Source organism: Siphateles boraxobius, unplaced genomic scaffold (assembly GCF_051911475.1).
Source record: "Siphateles boraxobius isolate OS27281-9 unplaced genomic scaffold, OSU_SipBor_1 130, whole genome shotgun sequence".
NCBI classification, from domain to species: domain Eukaryota; kingdom Metazoa; phylum Chordata; class Actinopteri; order Cypriniformes; family Leuciscidae; genus Siphateles; species Siphateles boraxobius.
Window position 1 is genome coordinate 16,399,255 of NW_027508734.1, and position 12,819 is coordinate 16,412,073.

Consider the following 12,819-nt stretch of genomic DNA (forward strand, 5'->3'; position numbering starts at 1 on the left):
AACCCGTTAAACCTTTTTTCTAAGAGTGTCCTTTTTCCCTGTTAATGGAATATTCTTATAATACCAATAATATATTATTATTATTACTAATATATATATATTTTAAAATGAAACAATCTCCAATTAGCCAAACAATAAAAACATATAGTGAAAAATGGTTCTTAATAAAGACAAAAGGCTTCTTCTTCTGAACTTAAGGTGCAGCAATAAACCATGGCATAACCTTTTTAATAGTGTAGCCTAATAGGCGATGCATGTTTGATTGACAGGATAAAGACGGAAAAGAGAAGCGAAAATGTGAGAGATTTGAATCGTTATTAAGTAACAGATTTCCCTGTGAGTTTAAATAAAGCTTCGAAAGCAAATGTTCAATTTAGTCATTATTCTGAAAGGGTTGTGTGTGCTGACTAAACAAAAATTCTGTGTATGTGCCACTCAGAGTGCTCAGGCTGAAGTAGTGCGTGACTGGCACACACACACACACACACACACACACACACACACACACACACACACACACACGCACGCACGCACACACGCACGCACGCACGCACGCACGCACACACGCACGCACGCACGCACGCACACACGCACGCACGCACACACACGTCTGGAAAATGTGTGTGTGTGTGTGTGTGTGTGTGTGTGTGTGTGTGTGTGTGTGTGTGTGTGTGTGTGTGTGTGTGTGTGTGTGTGTGTGTGTGTGTAAACAAATATAATGTTTAGGAATGATCGAAGAGAAAATGTACACATGACTGACTTAGATCTCACCATTCAACAGAAGCAGCTCTGCAAACATATCCAACATCTTATAAAAATTTTAAAAACACTCCACAAAATAAAACACTTTCTTTAATATATCACGTCTTGGCATGCATAGATAACTCAGTACTAAGATCATAGAGTTATGGAGGTTTCCCATAACAAATCTCAGATCAGTTTAATGTTTAACTCATAATGCATTTCATTCCTCTAGATTAGAAGAGAGTGACATTAGAAAGAGGCTTTAAGAGCATTGGATTAAATATCCAATATGAATTTGTGGCATATGTCAAGATTTCAGTGAGAGATATTATTGTGAATATTCGCATGTGCAGCTCTTAGCGACATAATGTTTGCGCATGTCCAAATGTGTGTCACTCAACTGTCAGCAGTATATACTGAATTATTTTAGGAAAATGTGTTCATAGAAAATGTTAAGCCGATAGTTGCCAGGCTGAGGCTGAGGAAGGAACATCCATGAAAATCCCACTCCAACTGTGAATCTGTCCATATAGTCCTGATTGTTTATAAACCACAAAAGGCCTGCACAGCAGGTCACCGCTGCAGTTCTGCAAAGTGTGCAAAATTTACTGTTTGTATTTGTCAATATAAGTCTTACTATCAAAATACTCATGCGGCCCATCCTATACATGTTATTGAGTGTGCTCAAGGCTTTAACAATAGTCACGTACAGGCTAAAAAAAAAAACAGGCTTACATAGCTTTAGGATGATCCGTTTCTTTCTGTCTGTATTTAGAGTTTTGGGCTTCTTTGTGTGTGGCCAGGCTGAGGGAGAAGCAGAAACTTTATCTATCTGTTTAGCCATGATGAGAGAGCATTCTAAGGGGCCGTTTACACGTACGACACCGTTTTCAACTAAAAATGGAAACTTTTTATGCGAAATTTAACGTAAAATTTTGAAAGCGGTCTCCATGTACAACAAAAACGCGAATCTCTGTACGATGACATCATGCACATGTGTCATTATGTGTTCAATCTATAGTGTTCGTGTAAACGGGGATTGTTTTGACAATGGTGTGGTCTGTACGCGCAAAACTCAAAGAAAAACATCTCTGTTTTAAGCATATTGTCATGTAATTTAAGGAACCCTAATTTTAAAGATTAATAATATGTAGATTTTTATAAAATGGTTGCCTGAGAAAATGGTAAATTATGCAGTTACAAGTTGTGGCTCAACAGCTTATTGTCTAGAATCGTTGAATTTGTTAATATTCTAAAAAGAAAGAAAGGAAGACTTTTTTAAAGCTTTTTCATTTCAACCTGCTGTCTTTCACTATTTGTTTTGCGTGTTTATTAGTTTAGATGGAAATTGAATCAAATGATTGGATGAGGTTAGTGTTGGGAGAATAGCAGAAAGCCGCAGATCAGATGCATATGCAAGTACAGAACTCTCACTCGTGCTGTGCAGAAATCCATCCATAATAATCACAGTAGATAAGAACGTTGTTTACATACAAGAAATGAGAAGACAACGTGTGGGTGTGATAAGAGAACTTGTCAGATATGTGCAGAAACATTTACCTTCACGAGACACTTCTCCACATATTGGTAGATATTTCCATAAACACATTTCTGGACAGAAAAATGGCCATATGTTGTTCATTGTCTTTTGTTGCATCACTCAGCCAGAACCACATCTGTCAACATAAAAAATGTATAACTCAGATAACATAGCCACTGGCTTTACACTTGACTTGTTATATTCAGGGTTCATGCAGTGAGTTAAAGTAAAAACCTTTTTACTTAGAGGGGTGAATATTGAAATGGTCACAATATTTATTAAGAAAAAGGAGCAAATTCATACCAAAATTTGTGCTGGGCAGATCAATAGGCCTACTTATTTTTTATACTCTATATGTGAGGACAACAATCAATACTGTGAAACTAGGAGTGAAAACAAGTTTTTAACCCCAATATACTCTTACAAATGTTCCCAATAAAGCAATGAATACTGTAACAATATGACCCTGCTGGTAAATGATTTCTACTGCTCTCTGTATGTACAGGTATGTGTAGCACCACTGTCTGATTATTTATTTGTATGTATCAGATGGTTATTTTCTTCTCAAGCAAATGGTCCCAAATTCATATATATATATATATATATATATATATATATATATATATATATATATATATATATTCTTGCTGGCTTATATTGGCCAATACAGGTTTATTACACAACATATATGATGTACTCAACCATACACCCCTGGGAAATAAAAACAAAAACAAATTTGGCCAAGCCAAAAATATTTGGTCTTACAAATAATGGTCTTTTAATGGTCTTAACCATTTTAAATTACACCTCACTAGTCAGGAAATTAGGACCAGGCCAGAACATGTGCCTGATGGACTCGTTCTTGGTTGTCTTTGCAATTTGGGCAGGAGCATTGTCTTGCTGAAAAGTAACATCTGATCATTCCTCTTTAGATAACAACTTTTGATTTGTGGGAAGCAAGCCATTCTGCAATATTCTCCTGTATTCCATGAAATCAAATGAACATCCAAAGCAGTCTCTTCCTATATGGTTCACTGTGGTGGAGATGAATTTATTATTATTTTTCTCAGCAGAATTTCCAAGACACCGCTCTGGAGCATCACCATGCAACTCAACTTCATTGTGATTCATCACTCAACATACAACTTTCCATATTCAGCCAAAAACGTTTTGATGTTTTTAATGAGACAGCAATGGCTTTAATGTATTTGCTTAAACGTTGCTAATTTCCTGACCAATAATTTATGGTTAAGATAATTAAAAGCTTAGTCTTTAACCATTTTGGGCTTGGCCCTTTTTTCTTTTTTCCCCTAGGAGTGTATATACCAGTCAATATGTGCATATAGTACCATTTAACCTTACATTTTGATAACAGTTAGTTGCTATTTAGGGCATTACCAACTAGATATTTGAAAGAAAACAATCCATATATGTCCATTGAAGAAAAAAATTTAATAAATCAGACAGGACAGACAACTTGATCAAGGCAACTCATATAATTTCAACTATTTAAAAAAAAATGGCAATGAAACATAAATATTAAAATAAACACGCTGAACTGCATATGCAGTCATATGCAGCATATTAAAGGTTAAAGAAAGATTTTCCCCAGTATAAATATATAAAACAAGGGTATTCTGTGTTCCATTATAACCAATATATCCTAAATATGCACTGTGGCACTGGCACAAACTGAAGCTGCGGGTTTAACTGAAGTAAACTCAGGCATGACTATAGTCAAATATAGTCTAACTCAAAAGTTCTCTCAGAGGATATAGCCATAAAGGACTAGCATTATGCGCTCTATTCAACCTGCATGAGCACATGCAGCTGCTGTCGGATGACAGCAGAATTGAAGGAAGACAGGAAACGAGGTAATTCACCTCTGAGAAGTTCCTCTAAAGGTACAAACTGCAGAACCTGCCTCCCCAGCTCAAGTTTAACTTTCTTCATTTTCTCCATCACGTCCCGGAGAAAGTCCAGCAGCCGGGGTAGGGCTGAAGGTGGAGAGAAACCCATACACACAAGAGCAGCAGGAGGCCAACCAGATAAGCAACGGAATGTAATGTAACGAAAGCACAGGTGGAGTGTGAAAACTAGGCCGGAGGTGAAACGTGTTAAGGCCGAACACAAGGGAATCACCAGGGTTGACCCAAGACGCTGGTTCTGCAGAGCAAAAAGCATAGCGTTCAGAAGTTCAAATTGATAGTCTGGTTGTCCGTCGTGCAACGCTGAATCCTGTGCATCACAACAGGAGGGTCCTTGCAAAAACTCTGGCTGGAATTGAATGCCTACAAGTGTGCCATCACACCATGACTGGCTTCCCAGCACCAAACAAGATGTCACATCCGGATGGCTGCAAATCTCAGATAAGATGCTTACAGGGGAGTCAATCCTGCAGGAGTTGCATATTGGCATGGCTCTGTCAGAATGATTCACCGTCTTGACCCTCAGGTTCTCTTCCAGAGCTTCATTCAGGAAGTCTAGCATTTCTTGGTCACAGAAGGTGGAACTGCAGACTTTGGGCAGGGCAGCTCCCACAAGGGCAAACCAGGAGCCCAAATCGCACTCATCCAATGGGCCACTAAGTACAATCTCACATCCTTCTTTACCCGCAAGATGCTTCTCTATTAATCCACCATAATTTCCTTGAGCAAGTCGCTGCTTCCATCCCTGAAGTTCCATCTCCTTGCGCTTATTGAAAGATCCCATTTGCTTCCTCTCACAGTGTTTTACCCATCTGGCCACCCCACCACGGCAAACCCAGCTTTTCCGAGGAAGGTAGTGAACATTGAAACGTTTTGTATAAAAATCTGCTGCATATTCCCTGAGCTGCTCCAATTGCCTGCGCTGTTCTACGCTCATGTCTACAAAAAGCCTGAGGTTCTCCTGGATTGTGTTAACTTGCAATGCATGGAAAAAAGTGCATATCTCTTCATGCTGACTTAGAAATGAGTCTGGAATGCAGTGAAGGGGAAAGAGTGCCACTGTGGACGACAAGTCTGGCCCGTAATTACGGATTAACTTTGAGAGCAATGGTCGAATTTGTTCTTTGGCCTGATAGTCCAAGCACACTATATACAGTTCTGAATTTCCAGATTTGCTTGTGCCTGGCTTGAAGACGTTCACGGAACGGAAGCAGCATGCAAGGAGATACAACAGACAGACAGATGAGTGTTCAAATAGTGTGAACATCTTCAGAACAAACGAGCCTCCAGTTCCTAACAGCAGCAGCGCACAAACGGCTTCGCAATACTGTAGTGGAGCAACTAATCTCTCCTGCTCTCCTGGGTCTCCCTGACAGTCAAAGCTTCCATCTGCTGTAACCAAATCAACACTGCGCATATTGCTCACAAATTTTGGCAGTTCCAGCAGATGCTTCTGAAGCATTATGTCGCCTGTGTTGTCGGATCCAAAGAACCACCAAGGCAGAGTGTGTGCGATGAGTCTGTCATCTGTAATAGTGCAGTCACGTCCGTTGGCTTCATAGTATGGATTTAAAGTGTTCGCAACCCAGTTCCAGTCGCAGTGTAGGACACTCGTCTTGAGGAAGTGATTCAGAGCTGATATGAAGGCACCAGGGGCTTCACACAAGTGTATGGAGCTCAACTCGCCAATCTTCAAAGCATTGTCCGGAAGAAGTTTAAAAGTGCCTAGGATCTCATAGAACTTGGCCCAAGCCTGCGTGCATAGCTCTGCGTTGGTTGTGGAGCGAAGGTGGGCTGTAACAGTGCCAGCTCGGTTGGTGAAACAAGTATGCTGGTGCCATACTGTCAGGTCTTTATCACTGAGTTGATTCTTCACTTCATTTAGTGATCTCTTCAGAACCTGCAAACGTGGGTGATTTGCATAAGGATCACAGAGCACCACACTTGGGTCAGGCAACATCCATTCTCCTCTAGCTGGGGGAACATAACCTCTAACCTTGTTGAAGAGCTGGTGAACCTCAGCACATATTTCCTCATCACAAGTTTCAAGGGCATTAGATTTTTTTGGTGCTGTTCTTTTTCTCCCTCCCCGGCCCCGGTTCATCTTTCAAAGCTATGTTCGGTGACATCAATCACTCAAAAAAAAAAAAAACCCTGTAAAAGACAAAAACAATCAATCAAGATTTTTATTAGCACTATAACAATGGCAGAATATGAATAGTTTAAAGGGATAGTTCAACCAAAAATGGAAATTGTGTCATCATTTACCCATCATCATGTCTTTCCAAACCTGTATGATTGTCTTTCTTCTGTGGTACACACAACAAAATAACATGTTTTGAAAAATGCTAGAAGTCAATGGTAAAATGTTTTGGTTACCATTGCATGAAACATTTCTCAAAATGTATTTTAAAGGGTTAGTTCACCCAAAAATGAAAATTCTGTCAGTATTTTACTCACCCTCATGTTGTTCCAATCCCGTAAGACCTTCGTTCATCTTGGGAACACAAATTAAGATATTTTTGATGAAATCTGAGAGCTGGATCACTCCTCCATAGTAGTCCATAGGCTTCTTCTGGGATTGAAACTTGCCAGCCCAAAAAAGTCATTAAAGACATCGTTAAAATAGTCCAAGTGACTACAGTGGCTCAATCTTAAATTTATCAAATGACGATAATACTTTTTGTGACGTACACAATACTAATAGTGAGCCTACGTGTGACGTAGCTCTACGCTATCAGACTACGTTAACTGACGTAGAGGCCAACAGAGAAGGAAATGAATAGTTGAAATAAAGTCGTTATTTTTGTTTGTTTTTGCGCACAAAAAGTATTCTTGTCGCTTGATAAACTTAAGATTGAGCCACTGTAGTCACTTGGACTATTTTAACGATGTCTTTAATAACTTTTCGGGGCTGGCAAGTTTCAATCCCAGAAGAAGCCTATGGACTAGTATGGAGGAGTGATCCAGCTCTCAGATTTCATCAAAAATATCTTAATTTGTGTTCCGAAGATGAACGAAGGTCTTACGGGGTTGGAACAACATGAGGGTGAGTAAATACTGACAAAATTTTCTTTTTTGGGTGAACTATCCCTTTAAGTTCCACAGAACAAAATACAGGGTTGAAATGACAGCAGTAAAATTACGAATTTAATTTTTTGGGGTAAATAGTAATACCAGTTGGGTTTAATAGTAATACCAGTAACTGCTGAAATGTTTCTAGGGACTTCCTACTAGCAATCCTAAGCTTTATATGCTTAAATATGACACTGAGACTCACTGTTGTTGTCTCACAATTGCTATTCTGCATGCATGCTCCGATTTATTTATTTATTTAGTGCAGGTGTCAATGCAAAACCCGCAGGCAAAAGGGTCAAACAACATTAACTCTCAGATATGCTCAATCAAAATTACTTTTTAAGATTCACTGAATAATTATGTTGTTGTTTTACCATGTTATATATAGAATAATGTCTTATTACAGTTCATTATAAAATTTATATTTGGGTAGTTGATTCGATTTAGGGTTACAATTTATATGAAAATGTAAAGTTAGGTCCTGCAACTGGACAACCTTTCTTATAATTTTGACACCTTTTTAAAACCTTTTTTTTTCTTTTGCCTTCACTGGCTAATTTTAATGGTCCTGCAGTGTGTGTGAGAAATGTATTTTAACATGAATTAAAATGGCACATTTTTTTCATAGTCTCTCAATAAATACTGGTTACAAAAGCTGCATGTACAATAATAAAAAGTAAGAAGCCAAATGCTGTTTAAAAAGGGTTTTAGGTGGAGTATAGCCTGTCACACAACTTCCCAAAAGTATTTTATGTCAACTAACGTTAAGTTGCCTATTTATTTCCAGTGATGCAATTTCCTTGCATTAAGGGAAGCTTATGATTTGCTTTGTGTTTTTATAGACCAACAAACATCTGTCCATGACACAATAGGGGAAAAAACAGCGTAAAACCCCAGTGTTTTCATTTCTAAGGATCGTGGATTGCATCTCACTGTCTGGCTAGCTAGCAAACAAGCTAACAAGGCTACATTATCTTAGAAAGGTAAATTAAAGCTTCGTCCAAAAGGTATAGTGTTTAATTTATGATTGTAGAATGTTATTTTATTAACCGCTTCTTAATATCAACCGAATATCCGACAGAGCTGACATATTTACGCTTTCATTGATATGGGAGTGTGTGGCTAGTTTAGGGAAGATTTGAAGGAAAATACGATGTGTCGATTACGGCCTGCTAAATTGAACTGGATCACTAAAAACGAAGATTTAGTATTTTGATTTTTTGCATAAATGTTTACCAGAATTCGATGTCATTCAAGATACTAACAGAATGAGACCTGCATACCGACCTCAGTACGGCTTCTCGCTTCCTCGTGCATGGCTCAGTGTTATGCTGTGCGACCTTTTTTTACAGTCTATGTGTGCGACACTACAACTTCAATTGTGACGGGAGGGGGAGGGACTTTAAGACATTTTTGTATTTAAAACAATTCCGAAGGCTAAATTGAGATGTTGAAATTAAATTGTTAATGTTTTACTTAGGCTGTTTTGATGTTTGGATGTTCCTTCTGCATTTATTCTCTCTCTCTGTACAGCAAGTGAGAAATAGTTGATTGATGTTTTTCAAAATTTTCACAAAAACTCATTCTGGAAAATTGTAAAAATACAGCAGCCGCACACTCAAACACTGTGCAAGATCAATTTATTAGCAAGCTTTCGGTCTTGCCTGAAGAAGGTCGCACGACCGAAAGCTTGCTGTATTTTTACAATTTTCCATAATGATTTAATGTAGCAGCACCTCTCTACAAGACTTTTTTGACGGATGAGCGGTGGTTCTTTTCTATTTTTTCACAAAAACTCATTCAACATTTGCAGAAAAAAGTATAGTATTGTAAGGAATATTTTATAGTACCCTACTGAATGTCCTATAGCACTTGCATACTGTGAAAATACAGTGACCCAACTGCAAAAGCCAAAAAAGGTTACAGTAAAACAACTCTAAATGAAAAGCATGTTACAGTACGCTCAGAAAAGTTGCAACTGCAAAATCAAGTTAAGTGAGAGAGATTGATGTGACCAAACCAACTGTACATAATACACGTCATTTCCAAAACTGATTCAAAATGTTGCACTGAATGTTAATACCAACATTGGATGGAAACAATATAAGAGGGAAAGCAAGAAGATGTGTATAAGAGGTGGTGAACAAAGAGGATGAGGACGAGAAAGAGCAGGTGGAGAATGCTGTCAAGGCTGGATCTGGCTTTAGGGTTTTTCCCTTTGCCTGCAGAGATGACATTGTCTGTGAATGATGTGGACAAAGTCCTCCGGCCGGACCAACATGAAGACATGACACTAAAGCAGAATCAATCTCTCTGAACAATTTTGAGTTGTTGGGTGTAAATGATGGCAGCTGTGTTGTATTGTGTTTAACTTTTGCCTGCCTGTTTTTAGCGTTTTGAAACACAAGTGCATCACAGTGAAAAATGTGTTTTAGTGAGTGAGTTTAGAATTTTGCAAAAAGACTGAGTGCTAGAGTGGTTTATTTGACAAATTGGTTTAGGCTATTGAGAATTTGGTTCAGAGAATGGGGTTTTACTGTTTTAGCAATTCAGAAAAACTGTAATAACTGAACTGTGATTTATAACTCCCTTCGTCATCTTTGGACTAATTATACGTTACAGATATAAGCATATAGTTTTATAAACACTTTGCTATTGCTTCAAATCTTATATCTGTATGTTTTATATCATGGAATCTCTTAAACAAACTCTCTCGCATATAAAACAGGCTACACTATTCATTGAGCAAGATCCACTGTCCCATTCTTTGATTTATAAACCAGCATGTCTTACAACAAATTGTGTTTTAACAAACAAAATGTATTGAATTCAAATCATGTCACCCATGGAAAATGGGGGAAGAAATATTGCCACTATAAGCAATATGAATGTGTGTGAGCAGAGATAAGAGAGATGCAGAGAAATTTCCCCTGGCTCAGCACATAGAAGTATGCGTCCGTATAACTGCCTGTGCAAGTGTGAATTTAAGGCATTAATCTGTCAGGGTCGAATCATTACTATGGAGATGACAAGCTGCTTGCATGGATATTTTGACCCAATTGCTCTTGTACAGTAAATGCCCAAGAAACAGAAAAAGGGTCAAGCGAGAAATTCAGATATGTTTAAGGTGACAGAATGAAAAGAAATGGCACCATAGACTTACAGAAATGTATATATATATATATATATATATATATATTGTTCTTTTGCCAACCAATTCTGTGACATTATTGTCAAATGAGCAGCATTTAGATGACCAGAATAGAGCTGAGCTGATGTGTGGGTGCTGTCATGCATAAATGTACACTACATGTGTGCTCAAGTGTGTTCATCAACATAAGGGTGCTTGTGCTTGCTGTGCGTTCAGCTGTCTCATATGGATGTGCATTCATGTGTATGAGAGTTGCATTAAAGTGAGCACACTTATGTTGAAATGAGTGGATTAGAATGCAGAATGCTAAGAGATTGATAAACATTGACAAGGGTAATGAGTGAGCATGTTATGGTTTCTTAATTGTAACATCTTATTGCTGTAATCGGTAGATTGCTGCCTTTGAGGAAAGAATTTAACCCTATTGCTTCAGGGGGAACGTCACTATAATAAATACACTGAAAGCCACTAAAGTGCCTGGTAAATGACGGTTTGTATGGAGGTCTACCTCGTTCACTTTAACACATTGAGGCGTGGTTTCACAGGGTTTGGATTAAACCAGGATTAGGCCTAGTTCAATTAGGTTAGTTATGTAGCTTTTATAAACGTGCCTTAGAAAACATGACAGATTAAGATAGTCAGTGCAAGTTGAATTTAGTTAAAACAGCTCAATTACGCATTTTAGTCTGAATAAGGCTTAAGACTTGTCTGAGAAACCGGGGGTGAGTCTGAGAGAGATTGGTAATGTGATGATCAGTGTTGTGTTCTAGTATGTTTTTCAGATTGGTACCCTGCAGGAAGGTCTGTGCCACTGCCAGAAAGATAATGGGAGTATAGGCTACATTGACAAAAGCTTTGCTTTAAACTGCTGCTTCTCCTAATGTCAGAGCCAGAGAACTGTCTCGCTATGTACATTAGGCGGTACATTAGACTGTACACCCTCGACTGTACATTAGGACGAACTCTGAACTGACCTGAAATGTTAATTTTACTAAATGTTTTATTAGCATCTTGTGATTATTGCTTGTTTTTTTAACCCCTCAACCCTGTTGAGAGATTTCTATGAAAGCTTGTTTCCGCCACGGAACAAAGCAATTTTAAAAGATAACTTTATATCTCGCGTTATAAATTCAGAATTGTGAGATATATGCCTATTACTATAGGCTACTGGCAATTACTAGTTATAAACTAAGAATTGCTAGATATAAACTCGAAATTGCTTGAAAAAAAAAGAAGTCAGAATTGTGAGTTATAAAGTCAGATTTTTTCTGACTTTATAACTCGCTATTCTGAAAAAATTCTTATTTATAACTCACAATTTTAACTTTCTCCCTTCGCAATTTCGAGTTTTCAAATTACTTATTTTCTCAGAATTGCTAGGCTACACGCAATTGTGAGTTATAGGCTAAAGTCAAATTCTGAGGAAAAAAGACTGTCTTTTTAATTTACGCAATTCTGAGGGGGAAAATATAATTAGCCTATGTGAGATGGGAAAAGTCACAATGATATAAAAAGTCGCAATCACCTTTTATATTATTCCGTAAATTTCCGTTATCTGCAAATTAACCCCCCCCCCCCCCCCTTGTAGTTGCATCTTTTAGGGAAATAGCAGGGATTATTTTATGACTCTTTCTGTCAGACTCTTCAGATAATTGGCAGATCAAGCATGCTGTTTGTGAGTATGTGTTAGTACATTCTCTCACAGTCCTCTTGTGTTTGACAGGTAATTGACATGTTTTTTGCAGTCTATGATCGGCTTTCCAGCTTAATAGCTCAATGCAGATGTTCTAACAACATGACAAATTGGACATCACTGAACTTCTGTTAATCACATAGCTGAATGGAAAGGAAATAGTTGCTCATCAATGTGGAAATGACTGGTAAAGAAAGGTAAGTGTTTACCTTGACGCTTTGATCACACTTGCTGGATGCAGGCTTAGCTTTCATTAAATGGTTAAAATACAGCTTGTGTATTCTCATGTCCAGAATTCCTAGACTCATAACATCGTGTCACACTTCTACATGATATGAACAACAGCTCCCCCATGTGGACTTTTCATGTTATTGTGTAGCAGAAGGGTTAGGATAAACTTTATTACCTCTATTTATGTTGCATTTTAATTTGAAATGCAAGCCATCTCTCTATTTTTTTACATTCTTGCATTTTCTACATTAGTTTTCACGCCTCGTGTTAAATATCCTCTTCATTATAGCTCACGTAACAGACAAGTGATTATTATTTCAAATAACATAGTTAAAATATTACAAGTCTCAACATAGCCTAATGGGAGAACAATTCAAGTTACTAGGTCATTAATTGTCTTTGTCAAAAGTTTTGAGCTGTAAAAATCTCACGACTGCACCAGCTTCAGTTTGAC

At 37.9% G+C, this 12,819-nt stretch overlaps 1 protein-coding gene across 3 annotated transcripts; it reads right to left on the bottom strand.

Annotated features, from left to right (window-relative positions):
• Positions 1-3,717: 3,717 nt before the first annotated feature.
• Positions 3,718-8,682, bottom strand: cmtr2 (cap methyltransferase 2). Of its 3 annotated transcripts, none has more exons than XM_077228170.1 (2): positions 8,578-8,682; positions 3,718-6,347 (listed from the first exon to the last, which is right to left on the bottom strand). In XM_077228170.1, exon 2 carries the CDS (start codon positions 6,314-6,316, stop codon positions 4,088-4,090), a length of 2,229 nt encoding a protein of 742 aa, XP_077084285.1. In that variant the 5' UTR covers positions 6,317-6,347; positions 8,578-8,682; the 3' UTR covers positions 3,718-4,087. The 3 variants fall into 3 exon arrangements, with proteins under 3 accessions (XP_077084285.1, XP_077084284.1, XP_077084286.1); XM_077228169.1 differs by having other exon boundaries at positions 3,718-6,366; XM_077228171.1 differs by having other exon boundaries at positions 8,574-8,682.
• Between the last annotated feature and the right edge of the window lie 4,137 nt (positions 8,683-12,819).

Excerpts from the sequence above, each read along its gene's own strand:
- cmtr2 (XM_077228170.1), bottom strand. The coding sequence starts at position 6,316 with ATGAACCGGGGCCGGGGAGGGAGAAAAAGAACAGCACCAAAAAAATCT.